Source organism: Miniopterus natalensis, chromosome 9, assembly GCF_054644295.1.
Source record: "Miniopterus natalensis isolate mMinNat1 chromosome 9, mMinNat1.hap1, whole genome shotgun sequence".
NCBI lineage: Eukaryota > Metazoa > Chordata > Mammalia > Chiroptera > Miniopteridae > Miniopterus > Miniopterus natalensis.
In genome coordinates, this window is record NC_142089.1 from 18,814,915 (window position 1) to 18,841,266 (window position 26,352).

The 26,352-nt window shown below is 48.7% G+C and overlaps 1 protein-coding gene across 2 annotated transcripts in view; it reads right to left on the reverse strand.

Moving 5' to 3' along the window:
- The window catches only part of CSMD2 (CUB and Sushi multiple domains 2), a 483,560-nt gene that overhangs the window by 80,059 nt on the left and 377,149 nt on the right, over positions 1-26,352 (reverse strand). For both annotated transcript variants that reach the window (XM_087820831.1, XM_087820830.1), the window contains exons 26-29: positions 20,652-20,854; positions 15,191-15,382; positions 10,488-10,626; positions 6,624-6,811 (exon numbers count right to left, since the gene is read on the reverse strand). In XM_087820831.1, the coding sequence (XP_087676957.1) occupies positions 6,624-6,811; positions 10,488-10,626; positions 15,191-15,382; positions 20,652-20,854 (722 nt within the window). The remainder of the gene's footprint in view (positions 1-6,623; positions 6,812-10,487; positions 10,627-15,190; positions 15,383-20,651; positions 20,855-26,352) is intronic.

Consider the following 26,352-nt stretch of genomic DNA (forward strand, 5'->3'; position numbering starts at 1 on the left):
TGGGACCAAATTCACATCGCTCATTAGAGGTAAAACTAAGTGTTGCATCTAATATCCATTCTCTACCTTCGTCCTTAAATAAAGGAAGCCAGGTTTTATGCAGGGTATCAAGGCACCGGCTCAAATCTACACCTTCCAGCCTCCTGAGCAGCTAGACCTGTCCAAAGAGATATAACACTCAGGTCAAAGAACACCCTACTGTCTCACTGAGGGTAAGGGCCAAAATCCTTCTAGGCTAGAAGGCCCTGCATATTCTGCCTCCAACCTTCCCCTCTGTGACCTCAACCCCTATTGTTCTGCTGCTAACTTTGCTCCAATCACACTGGCCTCTGCGTACAGACGTCCCCCCACCTGCACGGCTCCTTCTCTCACCTCTGAGGATTAACTCCATGTCTGAATTTGGCTGGAAATCCAGGGCTGGAAATCATCTCGGAGAGCAACACCTTCCGGACCCGCTATTTAAAATTTCAATATTCCTTTCCCCACATTCCCCATCACCCTTCTCTGCTGTTTCCCTTTGCACCGAGATCAACACTGCCTCATGTATTATATATTTTCCTTATATTTCTCTCTCTCCACTAGGATGTAGGTTTCATGAGGACAGTTTTGCTCACTGCTCTCGTCCAGGCGCTCAGTACATATTTCTTAAATGGTTAAGTGTGGAATTTCTAGAAAGGCTGCTTAAGGGAAGGTGACAGCTGAGGGGATGCTCCTTGGTCCTTCCCTCTCTCTTTCTTTCCTCCCTCCCTCCGCCTGGAACTCAGGCATCGTGGCTGCAACTCCAGTGGCATCTTGGATCCTGAGATGACCTTGGGGGTGGGGGCCATCCACTAGCATGGTAGACCAGAAAGACGCCAGGAACGTAGGCAGAGCCCCTGCACTAGCCCCGGATGACAGTCCCGTCTCCCTTCAGAGGAAGGGGAATGAAGTTCTACCGCGTGCCGGCAGCTGCGCCATGGGCGACACCGCGCTGGCACTGGGCCCCAGGACTCCCCGCGATGTCAGGGAGTCCTTTCCGCCCTCCTACACTTTCCAGTGCCACCCTCTCATGAGCAAGTGTCTCAACTTTGCCTTCTCTCTGGCAGCATTCCGCTTTTCTTCTCCTGACTACAGCACGCATGGCATTATCTTGCAGTCTGGGTAAGGGCATTTCTTTTCAGTGGGTTCTGAACTCACAGAGGACAGAGACCATCACCTATTCTTCTCTTAATCCCGACTACCAGCACAGAGCCTGGCCTTAGGGCTGGCCGTATCCGACACATAGTAGAGGCTCACTAGATGGACGCTAGATTGATTGGCTGAACACCTCAGGGCTTGGAAAAACCAACAACCACACCAACGATCTGAACTGTAGACTCTTTTCTATAGTCACTCACATGTCAGAGCAACAAGAGCTCATCCTTCCAGCATTATCACCATTAGTAATAATGGTCAGGATAATGGTAATGACGATAGCCTCTGACATAGGAATAGTACTTGGTAATTTTCGAAGCACTCTCCAATCTGTTACCTCATTTGTACATCGCAGTGGCCTCTGCAGCAGGCAGGACCAGGTACACTCCTGCCCAGGTTAGAGATGGGGAGTGTGGTGATCAGACAGGCTAAAGAAGCTTTCAAGTCATTCAGCTATTAAGAGGTAGAATTAAGACCAGAATTTGGTCTTAAGCTGTGAATGATAAAACGAAATGACTAAAAAATCATGATAATAAATAAAACCCAGGCCCTCCAAAAAGGGAAAATTAAAGGAACCAGTTTCTTTTTGTCCTAATAGTTAAGGGACGTTTCAAAACATGGTAATAGCAGCCCCCCCCCCAAAACAACACTGAAAACAATCAAAACACTCAACCAGTAAAGAACTGTTTAAAAAGGTTGAATTAGAGCCATCTACTTAAATACAAGCAGCCTTCACAAAGAATAGCGGCAGTCTTTGAATACTATGGAAAGGTACCCAAGATCTACATTGCTGGGCAAAAAAACAAAACAAAGCAAAAAACCACACAAAAACCCACCCATATTACAGATAAGTACACATGGTATGAACCCATTCATACAGAGCTGGGATTGGCAAGCTACAATTCACAAGTGCCCTACCTGTTTTTGTAAATAAAGTTTTATTGGCGCACAGTCACGCCCATTTGTTTACATACCGTCTGCAGCTGTTTTAAGCAGCAGAGTTGAGTAGATGCAACAGGGACCATCTGGCCTGCTCAGCCTAAAATATTTACTATCTTGCATTTTACAGAAAAAGTGTGCCAACCCCTGGTCTGGAATTTACATTACTTTATACTTACATAAAATATCTGCTATGAGACAAGCAGCCATTATCTGTTATCATTAATGGTACTCAGGGGACGGTAGCAACAGAGGATGGTAAACCTGAGAGTACATCTTCTATGCTCCTGTATCATTTGAGTTTTTCCTACCAACGGGTGTTACTTTAAAAACAGACAGAAATGAAGAGATTTCCCTTTCAAATTTAGAAAGGCGGGCCCATGGCAGGGGTGGGTGGTGACGGTGGTGACGGTGGGAGCAGGTGTGGAAATCTGGCTGCAACGCCTTCGCTCACAGTGTTACTTCCAAGGGCTTCGAGGAGAAATGGGTACTTTTTAGGCCCTTCTGGTAAAGGCTGGTTCACCTTGGCGTCTCCTGAGCTGTTTCGGATTCTCTGTCACGTGCTTTGAATTCATCCCTGGGTCTGGACACCACCCCACGCCTGCTCTTGCGCAGCGGGCTCTTAACCTTTAGGTCTCTGTGGCGGGGTCCCCTGCTCAGCGAGGCCTTCACCTTGACCCGCTATCGCTCTCAAGTGGGCTCCTCGTCGCTCTTGCTCAGAGTAGCCCGATCTTCCCTAACCTCCTGTGCTTGTCACTTCTGGTTCATCTTTACCGCCTCCCTCCCTCCCCTCTCCGCGCCCTCAGAGTGGGACGGTGACCATTCTGCATTGTGTGCCCTCCGAAACCCGCCCAGGGTGTGGCATGAAGTAGAAGATCAACGAGCATTTCTCAAGCGAATGACTGGGCTCTACACCTGTGCATAGATGTCCCAGCCTGTCCCCGCCCAGGAAGAGGCCACCACACCTGCTAGGCGATGAGAATAAAGGTCCCGCCCACCTATTCTGCTGACTTCTCTGGCCTGGGGAAAGGCAATAACCTCTCTGGGGCTCATTTTTAACAACTGCATCCAAAAGACAGGATTCTCCTCGTCTCCTTTGTTTCCTTCTAGCAAAGGGGGCTAAATTCAGATGAGAAATGCCTCAAAGCATGGTCTCACAGAAATCCACAAATGATGTGACTGCATCCAGAATCATCTCCCAGGAGGCCTGTCCAGAGGTGGCTAAGACACCCTGGCCACCTTCCAGGAGCAACTGAGCAGAGACACTGAGAAACCTCTCATTTCTGCCTTATGATTAGGTGGGTTGCCAGCACCAGCTCCTTGTCTGTAATAGAAATGTCTGTCAATGTAGGATGTGAACTCCCGGAGTCAGGGCTTTGCTCTGTTCTAACAGCGTCTGGCACATAGTAGGTTCTCCCTAGCTATTTACTGAGTGAACAAATAAATATAACTTCCTGATCTATCCTAGCCCCTTATGAAAAGCCTAATTCTACCACACTGCTCCATGAACACTTGGCTTCAGCCTGATCAATCTGATGGTCCTCTGAGATTTGGAACTGGGATATGAACTGGGAAGTGATTCAAAGTCAAGAGTGAGGCAGCTACTCTTATCTCCGGAAAATGGAGAAGCAATAAAATTAATCTGCAGAGAGAGGAGAATGGAGCAGATACTCAGGAAGGAGCAGGGAGGAGACTGAGGGGTCCTGGAGACAGAGAGGGTAACTTCAACCTGTGACTCTCCCATCCTAATTTCAATATGTTATACTTCCTGCCCTTGGGCTCTTGTATTCTAAAAATATATTCCCTTTTGGTGTTCAGTTTGAGTAAGTTTTTGTTATCTGTACTGTTAAAACATAGAACCCCTTTTAGCTTAAGTTAGTTTGGCAGCTAGCTGTATTTCTTATAATAGTCTTTTTTGCATCAAGTTGGTTTGAGTTTCTGTTTTTCACATTTTAAAAAATAATAAATTACCCCCTTCTCATTTTTATTTTATTTTTTTGCCTAAGTTGGTCTGAAAGGGTTTCTCAATTTGAAACTAAATGATCCCTAAGATGCAACCAAACTGCTCCTGCTTCCCACCTGGGAAGGTGACAGGGTGTGGGGAGACATCTGTTTGCCTGCCCTGGGGTGGGGGTTTGACCTCAGAGAGTGGTTTTCACTGGACTAAGCCCAGATGAGTCTGCAATATCTCTCCAGGTTACCCTGGACAAGGTGATTAGGGAGAAGGTGGCAGAGTTTTCCACCAGTAACTTACTATATCCAGGGATAGTGAAATGAAGTCGTCTTGTAAGGAGGCTGAAAGTGGTGACGTTGGGGGTGAAATTTTAGAATCTTCAACCAAGTAGAAGACTCAGGTGGGACAAGTCAGAAGTCACTCAGGTGGCTGCTAAGGCTTGGCTGGGGTTAAAGGATATTATCTGAGGTGGCTCCAAGTGCCACATTTGTGTGACTTTTTCTGGCCTTGCTCAGCTATTTGGGTGTGGACACAACAAGGCTACAGTTTTGAAAGGTTTACCCAATAGACGGACCTCAGGCCTTTGGAAAACCGAGGGTACTGATGAGAGTGTGATCAGAAAGACGACCAAGAAGAAAAATGATGGTGATGATGATGACAGCGATGACGATGATGATATGACAGTAGGATGGTGGTGGGTGGGAGTGATGGGGTCCCAGGCTGTCTAAGTCGTGTCCTCTGTTAGAATTCCACCACCTGTGACAGTGTTTGCTCGGCTATCAGCACGTGGGGAAAGGTTTGCATTCAGGAGGGTTAGCGAGTGGCAGGTGTCTGCAGGAAGAGGGGACCAGGCCGGCCCCATGAGCAAAGACCACAAAACCTCCTCTAATCTGTGCACCGAGCATCTTCTAGAACTATATCTGACAAACAGAAGACAAATGACAGTTACGAGGACTTTGATGAATAGATGGTGTAAAGTGCTCAGGACAGTGCCAGCAGCTGGTAGACACTAAAATGACTATTATTATGATTGATGCTATTCGTGAGCTCATGCGAGGTATTCCTAGGAGTTGCCAAAAACATTTAATTAAAGAGCACTTCGAAAGGTTGCTGAGGTCCTACATTATGCGAGTGGGGGACATGAGCCAGAAACTTTTTATTTTTAACTGGTCATGTGACTGCATTTGTGGGCACAGGCTGACCAGGCTGGGTCACAGTAACAGTAACAAAATCGATCATCTCTATCTAGAGTATCCGTAGAGTGTTCAGTACATACTGGCTATTATGCTCAGACATATAACATGTAAGTATCTTTTAATTTTAACCTTCTGAAACATAATTAGAGAGAGATAAAAGAAATGGTTTCCAAGAGATACTAACTTGCCAAGCTCACAAATCAAGTAAGAAATGGAGCTAGGATTTGGATAATGGTGTCTGGGAAAATTAGGGTAGAAGAAACGGTCAAAAGGAGAGTAGAGGAGAGTGGAGTGCTTGAGAGCCTGGAACTACTCGTGCAACTATGAGCGACTATAACTACTCTTGTTTGAACATCATGGAGTGGGTGATGTGTGCCAGGCACCGAACCAAGAGCTGTGATGCATGAACTCATCGATCTTTACATTTTTGTGAGATAGGAATTATTCTACCATCATTTTATAGATGAGGAAATGGAGTTTTCAAGAGGTTAAATTAACTTGCCTGAGTTCACATGACTGCTAAGTGGTAACCACGAGCCCTGAGCCCAGTCAAGCTGACAGTCTTGACCAGGCAGGGACTCTGCCAGTTCTCCTAAGCAGCTGCTTACTGGCACACAGCCACAGCCATTCCTTTGTATTCTGTCTTTGGCTGCTTTGGCACAGCTGAGTGGTTGTGATGGAGATGGTGTGGCTCACAGCCTACAATGTTTATTATTTGGTTCTTTAAGAAAAAATTTGCTGATCCCTGCCCTTGACCCTTACACTATTGAGCTTGTCTCAATTAATCCAAAAGTGTAATGAGAATAAAAGAACGGGGAACTGGAGGGATGAGAAAACGTGATCAGTAGGTATCAGAAAGTGTCCAGTCTACTGCGAGGTGCCAGACAGTGTCCTGGGACAGAGGTCCAGGCCCTGTGACCCCAGGAGTTTGATGATCTGGCCATAGGTGCACTGAAGTTATCCAGGATGGTAGGAGGCTGTAGGGTAGAGAGGGAGATCGAGCCTTATATTGGAACCCTCAGCAAATGCAGGGGGGCGGCCAAGAAGATGTTAGTGGATATGTGTGGGCTGAGGTTGTGGGACTGAAGAGCCAGGAAAGATCCTCGTAGAAAAAGGAGAGAAGAGGAGTGAAAGAGAAATGAGGTGCAAAAAAAAAGGGCTGGCCTCTTTTCCCCAGGCCTGGGGCAAAGGGGTGTGAAAGGCTAAGCCACCTGGAGGGCCACAGGGAAGGCAGGTGCTCTGCAGGTGGCAGGGGTGCCAGTTGGTGATTCAGCCCATTGTTCTTCTCCCTACACCAGGCTTTCCCTCTGGCAGGTCTGATGGGCCCTGCACTCAGTAATCTCTGCCACCAGGGCCCTTACCTGTGTAGTCGATGACAAAGCCAGCATTGCTCACGGATGCATCGCTGCGGAAGGCGAGGAAGAGGCTATTGCTGCTGCTTTCAATGCGACTTGGGAGCTGGGAGCCATAGAAGCTTCCTATGAGAGGGCTGAGAGAGTCCCGTCCGTCGTAGATGTGGAGGAAATCATAGCCAGGCTCCAAGTTAAAGCTGGGGAACAAAAACATCCCACCCCCACCCCACCAAGGTCAAATAAAGGCTCGTATTGGGCACAGCCAAAGTTGGTTTAACATCTAAAATGCAATTACTATACATCGTATCATAGAGCAAGAGACAAAAACTACATGAGCCTCTCCATACAGCTTGGTATCTGTGGGGGACAGGTTCCAGGCCTCCCAGAGAGCAAGCCCGACACCCACTGACACCCAACCCAAGGGCTTCCTGGTGGTGGTGGTGGGGATGAAGCCCCAGTGACCTCCAGGTAGTGAGAAGATGGAAAAAACAGGCTTGGGGCGGAGGAGGCAGATTCCAGGGTCAGGACCCAGGAAACGAGCTGAAACTGAACATCCTCTTTAAAAAAATATTTTTTCAATTGAAATAAATTTGACATATATTGTTGTGTAAATTTTAGGTGTACAGCAAGTTGACTGGATACATTTATCTATGTGCAATATGACTGCCATTGTAGTGATAATTAGTACCTCTATCACCTCACATAATTAACATTTCTTTTTAGTGGTTGGAATAATTGAGATAGAGTGTCTTACTGAGTCTGGTGATTATAATACAATATTGTTTTTATTCACTAAACTGTGCACAGAGGAGAAAGTGAGTTACCAGCTCTACACACCCAGGGGTCAGCCAGGGTGGGTCCAGGACCCAGGTCTCCTCCCTGCCTCTGGGCTATGCTGAGCCTTCTTTCCCAAGAGGGAAAGAGCCTTCCAAGGAGCCACTCCCAGGCAGGAAGGGCCTGTTCCCACGTAGAACCCTGGCTTCACCCGTGTCCCTGAGCCAGCTCTCAGCTTTCCTGAAGGTCTCCTACCACCCTGCTCCTGGCACCCAGAGTTGTGCCTCTTTCTTAGCTATCCTCGCCATAGTGTGGGGAAAAATTATTTAAAAAACTGTCTCAGTTTAGTAAATTGAATATTAGAGTTCTTGAACGTAATGTGTCCCACTGGAATGGATAGAGTGAAAATGATGGAAAATACCAGGGACTGGCAAGAATGTGAAGCCTGTGGAGTTCTCATACCTGACTGGGTCCAACCTCCTCGGAAAACGTTTGCAATATCTACTAGATCATGTGCCCTCTGATGCTATGATTCCACTCTTAGGTATATATCCAACAAAGGCAATTGGTACTAATCAAGTATGCAAAGGCGAAAACAACAGAATAAAGGAAATGAGTTTGCAGAGGACAGATTTCTGATGCAAACTCAGTCAGAGCCCATCCACAGGCCCAGATACCCAGACACTCCATTTGGCTGGACTGAGAATGACATGCAGCTCCAACTGTTAGCTGAGACATGTGGCAGAGAGTGGGGGCCATACAGCTCTGGGCCAGCAGAGAGATGGGTGAGGGGTAGAGCCAGATGTGCACAGCCTCCTTCCTACATGTCGCCGTCTCATACTGGGTCAGCTGCAGGGTCGCCCTGTCATTGCTGGGTTGTACCATCTTCTTGCTCCATGATTCAGCTTCCACCCATCTGCTCTTCTAAAAGTCACCAAGGAAGGGATTGGTGTGGGTCATTCTTGGTCACGAATTATAACTCCACCACATTCTAACTGCCTCTTCTGTCCCTGCCTTCCTTCAATCGGTTGATGTTATCTGAGCATCCCCAATATGCCAGGCACCGTGCAAGGCGCCCAGGACATGGGATATGTCAGACACCACCCCTTCTTCAAGGTTTGGTGACAGGGCTGAAGGAAGTGATGGGCGTGAGGATGACATAGCAAAGTCTAAAGTCTGTACAGGTGTGGGGGGTTCCCCGGGGAGGAGAAAATGAAGCTTTTGTGGGGACCAAGCTGGAGTTGAGCCTAGGGAGGTGAAAACACCCTCAGCAGTTGGACAAGGAAGGGAAAGGAAGTGGCTGTGCAGGGAGAAGCAGAGGCTTGGGAACGGCTAGCACTTCAGTCTGGCTGGAACTTGGGACGCAGAGGGGTGGGGTTAGAATGCGGTGGGGGGACCACATGGAGAGGAAGGCAGGGCCAGGTCACTCAGAGTGAAACTCAAAGTTTGGACCTTAATTTATAGGGAAGAAGGAGCCACGCAGGATTTTAAAATAAAGGATCTATTTGTTGTTTCTTTGTTTTTAAATTAAATGTAACCTACACACCATGAAATGATCATCTCTTAAGGGTACCACTTTACCAGTGTTGACACATGCATATCAAGACCCAGGATATTTCTGCCGTCCCAAGTTCCCCAAATGCCCTCTGTCAATCTCCCCCACCCCCAGAAGCCCCACCACATAGATTTTTTTATCACCATCTGTTAGTTTTGCCAATCCTAAAACTTCATAGAAGTGGAGTCATCCGTTATGTACTTTTGTGTGTGTCTGTCTTCTTTGGCTCAGCGTGATATTTTTGAGATTCATCCACACTGCATGTATCAGGAGTTCATTCCTGATTGCTGAGAAGCATTACCATACATTAAAATGGAAAATAGGGCGGTTACTGTAGCATTTTCACGTGACAAGACTGCTCTGCCAGCTAGCTAACGAAGAGACTGGCCGGGAAGGCAAGGTGGGGCCGGAGGAGCCAGTTAGGAGACGCTGGTAGCAACTTAAGTGGGAAATAACAGGGCTTCAACTAGGACAGAAGCCGGGAAGATGGACCAGAGCAGACAGTGTTAAGGCAGCAGAGACTCGTGCATTGGTCACTCACAGAAGAAGCGTGAAGGTGGATGACGGTGCCAGTCCCAGTGCTCAGAATGGAGCTCGTCTGGGGAGAAGCAATGCGCTTATGTGTTGCAGCTGAGGCTCCTGCAGCACCAGACAGAGGCATCCAACAGCTGGACAGGGGCCTGCAGCTCAGCAGGAAGTCTGGGCGGGTGGCAGAGGGGAGTCTGCCGTTTCTAAGAGGAAAGCCACGGGAGTGGGTGAGCCTGCCCAGGAAGGGGGTGTGGAGAAGAGAAACGGCCTGAGACATGGCCTGGCCAAGGAAGAGGGGCACGGATGGGAGCGGCGCACTCACAGGAGAAGCTGGAGAACCAGAGGGGGAAACGTTATAAAACCCAAGGGGAAGAAGCAGAGTAGGCACGGAGGGAGCGATCAAGAGGTGCAGGGGATGAAACATGGGAAGTCCCCTTTTGTTTAGCGAGCAGGAGTTCGCCGGCGTCTTTTATCAGAGGAGTTGCCGGCAGACCGGTGGAGAGGCAGAGACCAGCTTTCGGTGGTTTGGGAGCGAACACGAGGGGAGGAAGGAGAGAAAAGCAGAGACAACTCTTTTGAAGAGCTTGCATCTAAAAGGAATAAAGGAGACAGTGGGGGAGCGAGATGGGGGAGCACGGGAGAAAAACCTGAGCCCGTTCGCAAGCTGGGGAGGCGAGAGCAGAGGAGGAAACGCAGGAGGGCGGCAGACAAGAACGCAGCGAGGCCCTGCGCTCTGAACCTCAGCGCTTCAGAGGGAAAAAGAAAACCGAAAGAAAGGATAAAAGCTGCTTCATAAATGACGCTAGGGATTAAATAAGAATGTATGTAAAACCACGGAGCACTGTTCTGGGCACATAAGAGACATTCCATAAATACTCGGGCCTCTTCTCTGGACTCCTACACCTCCCCTGGGCCGGAGGACTCACAGCAGACCTGTGAATACTCACCCAGGGACCCAGGTCTGAACCCCTAGCTGCTCTGAACCCTTCGTCTCCCACCCTGGGAAAGGTACATACATGTTAAATACCAGCGCGATGACGTAGTCTGGCGAGACGGTCACTTTCCAGTCGCACTCCTTGCCTGGTGGGTAGGGCTCTGGGTAATTCGGAGACAGGATGACTCCCGAGGGTCCAGTCAGGTCTCCTCCACAGGGAGCTGAGGACAGAAGACAAGGGTAAGAGTCCCCTTCACTGGGTCACGTTTTAACGGGTACTCGTAGGTACAGTAGAGTTGACACCTGGCTCTGGAAGCCAAAGGGAGGGTGGAGTGTAATGGGTCGGAGGCTTTACCTTGAAGGGAAGGAGATGTTTTGGAACTAGAGGTAGAGACTGTACAACATTGTGAATGCACTAAATGCCATGGAGTCATTCATTTTTCAATGGCTAATTTTCTGTCATGTGAATTTCACCTCGAGGAACTACTCAAAAACAGAATTCCTGGCTCTGCCAGCTCCTGGCTGTGTGACCTTAGAGAACTAACCTAACCTCTCTGGGCCTCATGTCCTTCTATTGCAAAAAGAGGTACTACCTTCTTCATGAGGTGGCTGCAAAGATTTTGGAGATGTCTTAAAGCACTTGGCATACCGTAAGCAGTCAATACCTCGAGCCATCGCGCGTCTTTTAGACCCATGAAACACCTGGTCTCCTCCCACTGCCTCACATCCACTTTCCAGGTGAGCGCAGTGGGTATTTACCAAGAGTCCTGGTGCAGTCGGTGTCAGGAGTGGCAAACATTACCATGTTCACCTGCCAAGCGCGCCAGCCTCCTACACGGCCAGTGCTCTTGGCATCTGCTTGGGGCTGTGGATCCCTCTGACTTTCCAAAAGACCTTGTCCAAGAGAGCATGTATGCCTCAGTTGTATGGAGATATTACAAATCCCCAATTAGTCCATGGTGGTCTCCCTCCCCTGAGACGACAGGCCTTCCCAGCCTGAGGGAGAGGGAAGGTGGCCAGCGATCCAGCAGGCTGCTCATGCAGAGAGAGCCCCAGGGCCCTTCCAGATCCTGAAACAGGTTCTGCACTAGTTGTCTGGTTATTGCCCTGCAGCATGAGTGTCCGATCAAGCGGCGGCTGGGACGTGCATGGGCTCATTAACAGGAAAAGACGGCCAAGACTATGCCTGTGGCTCGGTGTGAAAACCACAGTGCCTACTGGAGATTGGCAGTGAGGTGGGCAAATAGTGAGCCACAGGAGCATGGAGAGACATTCAAGAGGAGGCCAGGAAATCCAAGACTGGACGTGGGGGTCAGAGCCAAGGGTGCATCCAAGAAGACTGAACAGCAACCGCTCGCCTGTCGCAGAGATGAGCAATATTTATTGCCTCTCGGTGCAGCTTTTACTCAGAGAGAAGCTTAAAGGGCTGGATCAAGTCCCACAGGTTCTCTTTAAAAATGGTAGGTCTCCGAGCCAGGCCATAAAAGTCCTAACATGGCTGAACAGAAAACCTGAGTGGTCATGAGTAGTGCTTTTCCATGGAAAATATATCTCAAACACCAACTTGAGTACCAGCAACACTCAAGTGGGCACCTATTAAATGTCAGACATGAGCTATAGCATTTTAGCTGCCTTACCTCATTTATGTCTCATCGCAACTCAGTGAGCTACGGACTACGCTTCCTGATTTAGAAAGGAGGAGCCGAGGTCAGAGAGGTTACGTCACTCGTCCAGAGTCACTCAGGCTCAAACCCACGTGTGTCTGGCTCCAGACTCCGTCATTTCCCCACCCTGCTCCACCACCTTGGAACTGCTGATGGCAGTGGGAGAAGAGAGTGTCCCTCCCACGGGCCGGCAGGGGACAGGCCCTGGTACAAGAGCTTCTGTGGGTGAGGACGGCCCCTTGAGTCAGGTCTGCCTTGTACCTCACTTGCCTCCTCCCCACTGAGCCTTCTCTAGAGATGACTGGATGATTGGGACAGACTAGAGGCCTGTATGATCGGAGTAAAACTGCACTTAACAAAGCAAAACCATGCTGTCCAGTCCACAGAGCGTGGCCTCACTCTGAAACACGGCGTGATGCAGACAGAGAGAGAACACCCGTCACATCAGCTGCTCAGCTCCCCGGGGATCTTCCCAAGGGGGCACAACGGTGGCTCCATTTGGGCCAGGGCTCCTGTGCCTGATGGGGTGAATCTGGGCATTACTGAAACTGCCTGTTTTTCTTCTGCCAAGCCCCAAATTTGGCAGATCATTCCAGGCCAGCTGAGAAGTGGGCAGGCTATACCGAGGGTGAGAGCTGTGACAAAGGCCATCAATTTTGAAGTTACACAGTCCTGGGTTTAAATTTTGACTGTGCCACTTACTAGCTGTGAGTTTGGGCAAGTTACCCCACCTCTCTGAGCCTCCATTTATATTTCTATAAAGCAAACAGAGCAGAACGGTGGTGGCAATGGCTTCTGACGGTAATGGTTTCCACTGTATGCCGTGTTTACTACGAACCAGGACGGGTGCTAAGAGCTTTACAGTATTATCTTGTTTAATGCTCAAAACAGCCCCGTAAGGTAGGCGCTTTAATTTCCCTGCTTTACAGGGGAGGAAAATGGGGCACAGAGAGATGAAGTAATTTGTCTAAGGCCACACAGCGTGTTGTAGTGAAGCTGGACTGGAACTCAGGCAGCTAGAATCCAGAACTTGAGCTCTAAGCTCACCACATGGAGATTCTATTGTGGCTCATGTAGCCACAATGCCCAGCCTGGCGCCTACCATGCGGATAACTCTCAACAAATGCTTGTTTTCTCCCTCTGCTTCCTTCCAATGACGCAGGGATGGATGTAAAGGCCAGCCGGGCCAGTCCTGGCAGACGGCCAAGGGAGCTGGAGATTAGGGGCTTGTCACTGGCATGGCCGGACTGTGAGAGAAGAGGCAGAGACATTCACTTTGTTGCCTGAGAAACATTCCCCAGGCCTCAGGGTCCAAAGAATGGGTAATGAAAGCAGAATTAGCCTCTCTGCTGCTCACTGCCCATTCACTGCTCACCAGCGTACACGGCGCAGCCTTTCTTGTCCACCTGGGACGGGCTTGTCTTAGGAACTGCTTTTCTACAAGTTAAGCCTACAAATCACTGCCATGTAGGATGCTGAATTTGGAAGGGGCCTCGGAAGTTGTCTGATTCTCTCCAGGGCCTCACCAGACAGAATTCCCTGGACCCTCTGGAACTCTGGTCCAGGGAAGGGGAGTGAGTCTGAAAGCTTGAAAGAAGAAAACTAGGAAAGGAGGAAGGGCTAAGGGAGGAGGGAAGGAGAGAAATTAGTATTTCCTGAGATTCAGGTTAATTGTGAGCTCACCCCACAATGCTATGCTGAAGTATATTTACCTGCATTTTCCAGATGAGGAAACTGAGGCTCAAGAGAGTCGAAGCAACTTCCCATGGCCACTGAACCAGTAAATGGCAGAGCCAGGAACTAAACGTCGACCTGTCTCCCTCACTATCCCATATACTTTGCGAAAATCACATGGAGTTAAGAATGGAGCTGATTCTGGACCCCAGATCTCACTGTCTTGTCCCTGTACATGCACCATGCTCCTGTCACCTACCTAGGTGATTCCTAATGACCACCAAGGGACAGGACTTAGGGTCTCGTCTTCAATGCCAGACCTCAGAGCACGACCAAGCAAAGGCCCTGTTCTAAGATGCTGGCATTGAGCCTGTGTGGAGAGAGGTACGGGGTACTGCCAGGTGGGCAATGAGGGGGCACATGTCTCCAGAAGTCCCCTGAACCTGTCTCCACCAGGGAGTCAGAGTGGGCGGTGGGAAATGACAGGCTCTGCACTCAGACTGCTCCGCGTTTCGATGTTGGCTGCATCATATCCTAGCTCTGTGATTTGGGGCAAGATATCCCAATGTGTCCAAGTCTCAAGTTTCCTCCACTGTAAAATGAGGGAATGGTGCTCCTTACAGAGAGCTGCAGGGAAATTTAAACGAGGTTGTATAAGTAAATGTCCAGTATGGGGCTGGCCCACAGTAAGGGCTCAGTGACTACTGGTTCCCTTCTAACACCCACTGGTGACATGGGATATACAGTCAGTATCTTGCCTGAGAAAAGGAGCCCAGCGGAAGCGAGCACCGGCAATGTCTGTCGCTATCTATTTCTCTCTCTCCTGTCCTCCTCTCCCTTCAGGTTCCCTCCTCCTCCCAGTCTGAGTTGCCAGGGAGCAGAATTATTCCGGCCCAATCCCTACAAGCTGTGTGGCCCTGGGCATGTCACAGAGCCTCCAATTCTGCATCTGTCAAATGGGGAGATTTTAAGACCCAAGGGCAGGTCTAGAGAACCAACACCCAGGGGACCAACAGGTTCCTTGGGAAGAGGAAGAGCAGAGCTCCTTCCTTTACACCCTGAGCCTGGGGGTGTCCTTCCAGTGCTTTGGGTAAAGGAAGGGTCACTGTGGAACCTGCTGACCTACTACCCAACGGGACCCACTGACCCCTTTCAACCTAGATATCCTGGGCCAGGAGAGAAGGAACAGACACGCCTGCCTTAGAAACCTTTGGGGCCATTCTGGAGCGTGAAGAATGTGCGGTGTGTAGAGGGTGACTGTGAGAATGTGTGTGTGTGTCTGTGTGCACGTGCACATGTGCATGTGAAGCAAACTTTGGGGTTCCTGCAACTTTGAGCTGTCCTGAGTCAGACTCCAGGTGCAGCTGCCACTTATGTGGGAAGGGGGCTCTGGAGCACCCAAGTGCTGGGAGCAGAGGGCAGGGCTCACGCAGCAGCTGCTCTGTACCGATGCACGTTGGCGGGCTGGGCTGCCAGAAGAATCTGTTCTCGATCTTCACGCAGCTGATCTCTGCGCTGCCCTGCAGGGCGTAGCCGGGGTCGCACTGGAACACCGTGGAGTCGCCAGCTTCCCAACTGTCACCACTCCGGCTCCCGTTCTGCGGGACCCCAGGGTCATTGCAGGACGTTGCTGTGGACACTGGGACAAGAAATCAGAAGAGGAGGTGGGGTTGCCTAGGTGTCGGCCATACAGTGAGGCTCCCAGTGCATCACCCCCACTGATCACATCCATCACCTCCCAACAGTGTCGTCACCTGTGGCAACAGTGCCACCATCTCCGTTCTCACCCCGTTACCTTTACTTCCTCCATCACCACTGTGACCGCCACCCATCCTCCTGGCATCTTCACCATCCCCATCAGCCCCGGCATGAGAAACTGAGTGAAGTGTGAGTGCCCTGTTGTGACTGCAGAACTGAGTTCAGCTTGATTTAGTGACACGAGACTGTTACAGAGATAAGTGTTGCAATCTTGTCTAATGCAGGTAACGTGATCTGTATAAGGGAGTGACAAGATAATTAAGTGTAAACTCCAAATTCAATCAGCAAGGGCTGCAAAGGAGTCGGGGGGCTGGCTGCCTGAGTGCTGAGCAGTGGCTGTGACGTCGCATGGAATTTCTCAGGCGGGTGAAAGCCTATTCTCTCTTGCATGACAAACAACCCAAGACTCATCAGACTGGAGCCAAAGAAAAACCTGATGCTTGTAACAAAGCAGAGTTTAAAACAAGCATAAGTAACTGAGATGTATTAAAAAGTCAAAAAAACCTCAGAAATCTGGGAGCTGTGTGTAGTCTACTATCTAAGCCAGTGTAATAATACAAAGCAGGTGTTTTCAAAGTGAACACCAGCCCGGCCGGTGTGGCTCAGTGGCTGAGCACTTGAGCCAGGAGGTCATGAATCAATTCCAGGTCAGGGCGCAAGCCCAGGATGCGGGCTTGATCCCCAGCAGGGGGCGTGCAGGAGGCAGCCCATCGATGTTTCCCCCTCACTGATGTTTCTCTCTCTCTCCCTCTCCCTTCCTCTCTCTCTGAAACCAATGAAAACATTAAAAATAAAGTGAACACCAAATGAATGATGGAAGGAAGAAATAAATGAATAAACGAGTGAGTGAGGCATGAGAAAGTGCCCCAAAGGAAATGGCGTAAGAGAAAGTCCAGAGAAAGGACTCTGAGGAAGCTACAGCACCCCCGCCGCCTCCCCCGCTCCCACTCGTGCCATCGCTCTCAGGCTGGTCAGCAGGCCCCCGGGACGAGAGGCTCTGAAGGCCACAGGATTAATCATACTCACTCGCTCGGAGGGTCAGGTTTTCTTTAAGCTTTTGGGGAAAACAATTTTTACACCAAAACAAGTGAATTTATTATGGAGTAGAATATAAAATTCATATTAGTTCTTAAGCAGAACCATGAAGCCTCAAAGAGATTTTATGCTTCCTATACCCTCCCGATCTTCTGAAATAGGCCTTCACTCTCTTCTGCTACTACGAGGACTTCAGCGGGAAAGTCCAAGAGGTAGCAGCCCAGGGCAGCTGTACACACTCCTAACACCTAGGACTGTGTGGATGAGTCTGGGGTTACAGTGCCCAGTACCTCATGCCCAATAACACCTACGGCAGTGTACAATGCGCGAGGCCCACAGCCAGGTCTGGCTCTGCGCCTGTGCTTTTAAATGACGTTTAATTGGAACACAGGCATGCTCGCTCGCTGACATATTGTCTATGGCCGCTTTCTGCTGTAATGGCAGAGCTGAGTTGTTACGTCGTATGGCCCACAAAGCCTGAAATACTATCTGGTTTTTACAGAAAAAGTTTGCTGACTACTGGTATATGGTACCCTATCTTGAGCCCTCCCCCTTTCAGATCACATTGTAAAACCTATCCTTTGCTTTTATCCAGTTTTAATTAACACCATCGATGATCTGCTATCACTGTGCTTCAGCATCGCTGCAAAATCTTCTTCCGACAAAGCAGGCTTCCTCCACTCCCCCACTTGCCCCAGGACCTTTGCATCATCTGGTCCTTCTGCTTGCAATGATCTTGCCATAGGTCCTATGCCAGCTCCATCTTGTCATCCATCTTCAGCTCCAATATCACCTCCTTAGACAGGCCTCTGTGATCACCTTCTTCTGGGCTCATCCTTTGTGCCCCCCCCATCAATTTTATCATACTATCCCAATTTGTTCTTTTTACAGCACAATCTGTAATACTCTTGCTAATTTATTTGTTTGCTTCTTTACTGTATATCACTTGTGCATCTCTGTGGGAACAGAAACCTCGGCTGTTTTGCTTCTACCTGTATCCCCAGGGCCTAGAACAGTACTCGGCACACAGTGGTGCACAGTAAAAACAGACTTAGCTTTCATCTCTAGCTTCCCAGTGCACTGTACGCATGTACATGATTCCTTGGGAAAACAGCTCACTGTTCTGATCACCCTCAGAAAGATTATTTATATAGGAGGCAACAGAGTGCAATGATTGAGAGCCTGGATTTGGGCATCAGACACAGGGATATTGATCCCAGCTAGATGACCTTGCAGGAGAAACTCCTCTGGGCTTCAGAGTCCACATCTGCCACATGGATTAATAATGGTTCCTGGACCTGAAGGTTCCTGGGAACATTATGAGGGAGGGTGTGGTGGAGAACCTAGCCTGGTGCCTGCTCAATAGATGGCAGTGATTATGCCTCTGCTCCCTCAGTGACCCCCTCACCTGTTTTTGTTCTCACTTTCTCTCTTTAATGCTCCTGAATCTGAGCTGCTTGGCACAGCCCCCAGGGAAAGGCTGGATCCACGTGGTGCAGACAGGATGTTGGATGTTACACAGTCATGTTTACTTAATAAAGCCAAGCCGGCACTAATCGTCCCTGGCATTTCTGTAAATCCCCTGTCAAACATACACTATAAAGTTAACATGGGGCAAGCCATTCTCTCTTCCCTAGAGCAGTCCTGTTATTTGCTAACCAATGACAGCAACAGGGAAGGTGACCTTTCCGGAACCTCGGCCACACCCAGAACACTGGCCTTCCTGGAGTCCAGGCTAGCTAGCGTTGCCCACTCCCCTCTCTGCGGATCTAAGCAGAGCCCAGGGTGGCTTGCCCAACCAAGGACACCCTTGAGTGTGAGAAAACCATCCACATATTCGTTCATGTCTCCACATGCCACCTGTTCAGACGGCAGTGAGTGGCACCTGCCGCATGCGCTCCCGGAGGAGCCTGGCTGCATGCTGCGGCCCCGGCCTCTAAGAGCTTCTGTGGCATGGCAGGGAGGAGGCCAGCTCCAACATAAAGCGGGCTGTCTGCGACTGACAATGTGCTGAGGAAACAGAAGGAAAGTGCTGAAGGTGCTGTCGTCTACAGTAATTTATTCTGAAAGGGGGGATTAGGAAGAAGTGGTAACTGCGGTGAACCTTGAAGGAGGAAAAGCAATTCCAAGAGCTGGGCGATGCATGAGAAAGCAGCCAGAGCTGCTGGGGAAGGCACGGCTCATGAGAGCGCCCAGGGACTCCATCCTACGTGGTCACACTGAGGACGCAGCAGAGGTCAGATAATGCAGATCCACGGGGGGATCTGTGGTACAAGTATGGTTTTTTTTGTTTGTTTGTTTGTTTTTTTAAAGCCACTCATTGGTTTGGGCAGAGCCAGAGAAAATACACATCTCATTTAATTATTCATAATACTCCTTTTTCCAGAGAGTGCACTGAGCTGTGTCCTTAGCATTCTACCCTCCTCACTGCTGGGAGATCCTTCTATTGCTTATTCCAGCAATTTTCAAAGTCTGTATCATGAAATGCTAGTCCCTGGAGATGGCTTAGAAAAAAGTCATCCATGGCCAGATATGTCTGGGAATTGTGGCCTACTGGCACCTCCTGAATGTATCTGCCTTAGCAGGCTGGAAGTTCTGAGCAGTCCCAAATTACAGTAACCTCTTTAGGTCTGCCTCAACCTAAGGACTTTCCCAACATTACTTGACCGTCAAAACTTTTCTTTCCTGCAATACCAATTAACAGGCCATGAAACTCCAGGGAACGGATGCTGGGAAATGCTTATCTAAAGTGACTTCCTTGTTGTCCCATGCTGGGACCCTAATCTCAACAAGTTCAGTGTTACTCAGTGGTCCCCAGGGACTCTCTCCATGATTTCAAGGAAGATGATTCCCAACGAACCCTGTAAGAAGCTGTTCCTCACTAGGCTGGAAGCCTGCATTATTAGTGCTAAGTGGGCAAATTAATGAGGACAGAGGACCTTGATGCTGGAGACTCTCGTTGCCTCCCCCCACTGCTAAATGCTCATCTCTGTGGGGGAGATGGCTCATAAAGGAGCTAGGAGGAGGGTCTGTAACCCCATTATAGCCCCACTGGTGCCAGAGACTACCCAACCGCCCTTGGCTGATACACCCGGGTGAGAGCATGAGGTCAAAGCCATGGCACAGGTGCCACGCGGACTTGCTCTGGAATCACCATGGAAACCCCCTCACCAGACAGGCAGTGGAGTCAAGGTGGTAATGAAGACAGCTGCTGTATAATAAACGAGAGCACCGACCGCGGCAGAGTCACTTGTGCAGGGAGATGAGTGACGGGAGAGGCACTTCAGGGAGATGAGATGATGCGTCACAGGGAGGGGCAGGACCAATCACAGGAATTATTGAATATTGGGACTTGGCGTCTGAGCGTTGCCCATTTTCGGCAGCTCTCTGTCACGCTCCTCCACAATTGGCTACGGCAGTACATAATTAATTGAATTTAGATTACTCGAATTTGGCTTCCAGACCTTCTCTGAACGAAGATATGGAACGTGCGCCACGTTGGATCAGCTCTTCCATAACAGCACCCAGGAAACCACTGTTGACCCAACCTCCCTGCCTCCCTCTGCACCCCGTTTCAGCTGCAGGGACAAGCCTCTGTCCCTGAACCTATTATCCTGCCTCTGCACCTGTTCATGCGCTCTTTACACCCAGGGTGACTTTTCTCTCCTTTTCATCAAATGGGGGTCCACACAGGCTCCCAAGTCCAGCTCAGTGACAAGACCAGCTCCAGGTCACAGTTGACTCCTCCCTGCTGGAAACACTGTCTTTTCTCTTGTAACTGCTACTTGTCCTCAGGCCTGAGCTTGGGTATTATGGTTCCTGAAACACCTTCCTGGGCGCCCCAAGGTGAGCATCCTAGTTTATATTTCTTCTCCAGATGCTCATCAGTTTGTATGTAAGTGTCCATTAACCTGCCTGTCTCCCCCACTCCCTGCACCGAGTATGAGCAGCATGGGGATCTGAACAAGTGCTAACCTTGTACCAGGCACAGAGCAGATGCCCAGTGAGTATCTTTACAGGAGTGGGAGCTGGAGGGAAGGAGGGGCTCCAGGGGGGAGGGAGGAGGCTGGTGCAGCAGGACGGATGCAGGGGGGCTGGCGGAAGGCAGCACAGACCTGAGAACTGAACGGCAAAGCCCTGCTTGCTGGTGAAGAAGTCGGTGCTGAACTGCAGAACGACTGAGTTGAAAGTGCTGTGCAGGTCCTTGGGCAGGGCTGCGCCGCTGAGCTCCTTGAGCAGGACCCCGCTCTCCACCGGCCCGTCCCAGACGCGCAGCACGTCGTGGACCTCCTCCGTGTCGAACACCAGGAAGTGCAGCCTGGGAGAGAGAGGCAGCAGTCAGGGGGCCGGCTGCTTCTGTCCAGGGGCTCCAGCCAGGGGTCAGAACCCTAAGAAAGACTCGCAGGAGCGTGGCCCGTGTGGCTAAGCAGTGAGCATTGGCCTAGGATCCAGGAGATCGTGATCTGATTCCCTGTCAGGGCACATGCTTGGGTTGTGGGCTCGATCCCCAGTAGGGGACGTGCAAGAGGCAGCTGATCAATGACTCTCTCATCACTGATGTTTCTCTCTCTCCCTCTCCGTTCCTCTCTCTGAAATCAATAAAGATATATTTAAAAGAAAAAAAAAAGACTTGCAGGAAGGGAGAGAAGGCAATATCTGGCAGCATCCTCAGAGTTCCCATCCAGCTTGCCCCTCCCCCTGGAGTCACTAGTGATGGGGACAAGGGTTGGGGTGCAGATTTTGAGCGTCTCGTTGGTTATCACGAGCTTCATGTTGCCATTGCCAAGCCCCACCTGCCGCCTCAGTTCTACACAGCAGCCCCCAGAGCCGCTCCTGAGTCCATATCCGTAACATTCCAGGGTGTGAGGGGATGCTGAGAAGGTAAGGTCTAGGCAGGATAAAGGATACAGGTAAAAAACAAGTAATTAAATCACAGCAAGACATTTGTGCGTATTCACACACAAATTATAAAGTTAAAACGCAGAGGCAAAAGACCTGGAGCTGTCCACACAATATTAAAGACTAAAAAGTTGGAGGACTAACACTGCCTGATGTGAAGACTTACAGCTACAGTCATCAAGACAATGTGTGACTGGGGAAACGACAGACAAGCAGATCGATGGAACACAACAGAGAGCCCGAAAACAGACGCATGTAAATATAGTCGACGGATCTCTGACAAAGGAGCAAAGGCAACGCAGTGGAGCAACGACAGTCTCTTCAACAAATGGTGTTGGAACAATGGGACATCCACATGCAAAAAAATGAATCTAGGCACAGACCTTACACCCTTCACAAAAGTTAACTAAAATGGATCACAGACCTAAATGTACATAAAACTAAAACTCCCAGAAGATAAGACGGGAAAACCTAGCTGACCTCGGGTATGGTGTGACTTATTAGATACAAAACCAAAGACATCATCTATGAAAAAACAACTGATAAGTGGGAAGGCAGCAACTGATAAGACTAAACATTTCTGCCCTTCAAGAGACAATGTCAAGGAAATAAGGAGCCAGGCCAGCCACAGACTGGGGGAACATACCTGCAAAAGACACACCTGATAAAGGACACCAAGAATTCTTAAGACTCAACAACAAGAAAACAAACACCCCAATTTAAAAAATGGGTTAAAAGCCTTAACAGACACATCACCAAAGAGGATACACAAATAGCAAATAAACATATAAAAAGATGCTCCCCATCATGTGTCATCAGGGGAATGTATATTAAATCAGCAATGAGATACCACTACACATACCCAGTACAACGGCCAGAATCTGAAACACAGACACCAGATGCTGACAGGGATATGAACAGGGCCTCACTCCTTGCTGGTGGGAATGCCAAAGGACGCAGCAACTTTGGAAGATAGTTCAACGGTTTGTTACAAAACCAAACGTACCCTTAACACACAATTCAGCAATCGCATTAGCCAAATGAATGGAAAACGCTGTCCACGCAGACACCTGAACTTGGATGTTTATAATGTTTTATTCATAACTGCCAAACCTTGGAAGCAACCAAGATATCCTCTAGTAAGTGAATGAATGAACAAACTGTGGTATATCCAAAAACTGGAATACTATTCAGCACTGAAAGGGAATGAGCTATTAAGCTATGAAAAGGAAACTTGAATGCATATGGCCAGGTGAAAGAACGCATTCGGAAAAGGCTACATATGGTATGATTCCAACTATATGACATTCTGAAAAAGGCAGAACTACGGAGGCAGTAAAAAGGTCAGTAGTTGCTAGGGACTGGATGGGTGGGAGGGGTGAACAGGTGGGGCATGAAGGATTTTCAGGGAGGTGGAAATACTCTTATGATACTATAATGGTGAATACGTTATTACACATTTGTCCAAATCTACAGAATGTGCAACATCAAGAGTGAACCCCAATATAAACTATGGACTTTGGGTGATGATGATGGGTCCATTTGGTTCATCAACTGTAATAAAGTCCCACTCTCACGGGATGTCGATAATAGGGGAGGCTTACATGTGTGAGGGCAGGGGCTATCTGGGAAATCTCTGTGCCTTCCTCTCAATTTTGCTGTGAACCTAAGTCTGCCCTAAAAAACCAAGACTTAAAAAAAATGAGGGGGTTGCTAAAGGACAGGGGTTGCTATGGGTGCCTGAGAAGCTGGCCCAGCTGTGGCGGGAGCCAGGGTGAGCCTGCACCTTGGTGCCCAGAGCAGAACTCTGGCTGTTAGCTATGCCCCGTCCTCCCTCAGCTAACCCCTCACAACCCGAGGAGACCAGGCAGGGCCCACGTGCGGGGGGCCCGCGGCCACAGAGCTCAGTAGGAATCGGAAATCTCCCAGAACAAGCGGCTCCAGCTGCCAAAGCTGCCTTGGTTACGAGCCTGCGTGACGCTCTCTCTCCTAATCAATGTGCATTCTGGAATCATTTTAGACTTACATGAAGTGGTGAAGATAATGCAGAGAATTCCTATAGGCCCCTCATCTCTTCTTCCATTATTAACATCTCACATTTCCCTGGACCTTTGTCACAACAAAGAAACCAACCTCGGTAAGTGACTTCGAACTCAACTCCAGGCTTTATTTGGATTTCCCCAGTTTTCCCACTACTATCTTTTTTCTACTCCAGGCTCCATCCATTCATCACTATCTCCTTTTAAAAATACCTTTTTAAATTATAAAAATTTTAAGGCATGCTCAAGCCAGGAAAAAAGCAAACAATATACAGATGTATTAAATTTTTAAAAAGTTTCTCTCGCACAAACCAATCTCCTTCTCCAGAGCCTTTCGCTTAGTCTTAGTTTGGGTGTATATCCTTCCAGACTTTTTTCAGTGTGCACAAACACATTTCCCCGCAAATGGAACCATATTTTACATATTTTTTTGTAACTTTCTTCCTTCACTGCATAGAATATTATGAACACATCCATTTGTTTTTTTTTTACAGAAAAGAACACTGTTCTATTTCACTATGGTGTTAGCATTATATTTCATATTAAGTTTGCAAGGAACACTCTGTCTTTATGTAGCTTTGCGCATTTCTGTTAATATTTCAGTTGATGTGTAGTAATACTCTTTTTTTGGGGGGGAAATGGGTATATATTTTTAAAATGTTAAGTATCGCTAAATTATTCTCTTAAGTGACTGCATCATTTTACATTCCCACCAAACAGTATATTTGTTATTAATATTTTTTCCTGGTATCTGGTGTCCTTTCCTTTTACATTTTGTTTGTCTATTTTGGCATAGAAGTGATTCATGTTATGTAATCAGCCATGTTAATCCTTTAAGGATACTGGGTGTCATATGATGCTTGGGCCAACCCTCCTCCCCCAATGATTCAAAAGCAAGACTAATATTTTCCCAGAACGTGTATAGTTTCATATTTTGGAGTTTTATAGGTTCATTATTTTTCCAAATGGACACTGAGTCGTTCCAACACCAGTGTAAAGTTGCCTCTCTGATATTTTGACTCTAAAACGCTCTGTTTACTTCCTCCTCAGCATTTATTATAGCCGACACTTTGGTTATTCATGTGTTTGCTGCTCGTCTCCCCAACTAGAAGACAATCTCCGCGAGCGCCAGCCCAGGCCTGTTCCTTACCGTAGCCCCTGCGCCCGGCTGTGCCCAGCCGCTGGACGGCGCCCGTGAGCACCGGTGGAGTGCAGCCCCTCGTAACTGAATGACCCAGGTTCTCTGCTGGTCTGAAATGTCGCCTTGGCCGTGGGGCCGATTTTAGACTCTCCTCAGCTCCAGGGCTCCCTCCTTTGCCTATCTGGATTATATTTGTGACACCATGAACTCAGCTACTCAGCTCTCTTGGGTGTTCATAGTCTCATAATTTGATATTGTTATAGGGCAAGCTCTCTTTCATATTTTCTCCCCCAAATTTCTTAATTTCCCAGATTTATCTTTTCAGATAAACTTTACAGTGATCAAGTTCCAAAATATCCCATCGATATTTTAATTGGAACTGAACACATTTATTGATTAACTGGGGCAAATTTATATCCTTGTGGTACTAATTTTCCCCAGCCAGGAACACTGTAGATATCTTAACTTACTTAGGGCTTAGTTTATGTACTTTGGTGGTTTTATGATTTTCTTGTTACATTTCTTATTAAATTCTTTTTTTTTTGGTTTTGGCTTCATTGTGACTGGGATTTAATTTTTTGTTACATATTTACTCTTGAACATATATGCGTGTGTGTTTCTTATTTTCAGCCACCAGTTAGCTTACTAGGATTCAAGTGAGTCTCTCGGACCTCCTAGACGGTCCCTGTTGTGGGCATAGGTGGAGATTCCTCAGTACCCGAAGCTGCGTGAGTTTTCTCAGTGGTTGTGTTCTAGCTCCCGTGGCAGGCCTCCCCCTGAGGGCTTCCAACAGAGTGAAGAAGATGGGCTGCTCTTCAAGGTGTTTACAGGGAACAGCCTGGCAGACGGGGGCCCACACGGGGAGGAGGGGCCCCCCAGGAAGCAGAGCACTCGCTGCTGTCCCAGCACGCCCCCCCCTCGGAAAACTCCATGCGCTGAAACTGGCCGCAGCAGGAGCAGGCCAAGCGGTTAGCTGTGCAGCGCTGCTGCTCTTGTGCTCAAAAAAGAGAGGTTCAGGGGGGCCAGAATTGTCAGGGAAGGAAGCAAGAAATGAGACTTGAATTTTGGGTGGCATTAAGGGGAGTGTGTTTTCTTTGGATTAAATAACATGAGACGAGACACAGAGGCAGAGGGGAGGTTAAGGTGCCTGGGAATAAAGGCGACCCCCCACTGGAATTAGGATGTCACAGGGAACAGGGCTGGAGAGAGAGAGGGAAGATGAGGGCCTGAGAATTAGCAGGAGAGTTTGGGTTTATCTTCTTCCAGTTAGAGACAGACTGAGTCCCTAGGGGCGAGTCACTGAATGAATGAGTGAGTGCATCAGTGAATGAATGAACCAAATGAAATCCCAGGAGGACCGGCCCCATAGGAAGTTGTGAAAAGAAAGGATATGGAGACAACTGGGAAATGAAAGAAAACAAGTTACGAAACAAGCACTGTGTACAAGGCACTCGCATATTATCCCACTTAATCCTCAGAACATCTTCATTTTGTAGGTAACATCTTTTCTATTTTTAAAAATGAGAATACTGAGGTTGAGAGAGGTTAAATAACTTGCCCGAGGTCGGTGCTGGTTAGAAACCGAGCCAGATTTACATTAAAAAAGTATAATTATAGTCCAGGTCAGAGTTTAATGCTTCCCCTCTTTCCCCTGATAAAGCTGCTCACACCTCCACAAGGGAGAGGCTGAGAGCCGGGGTGCACTGGAGACACCCCACCAGTAATCAATAGTTTACA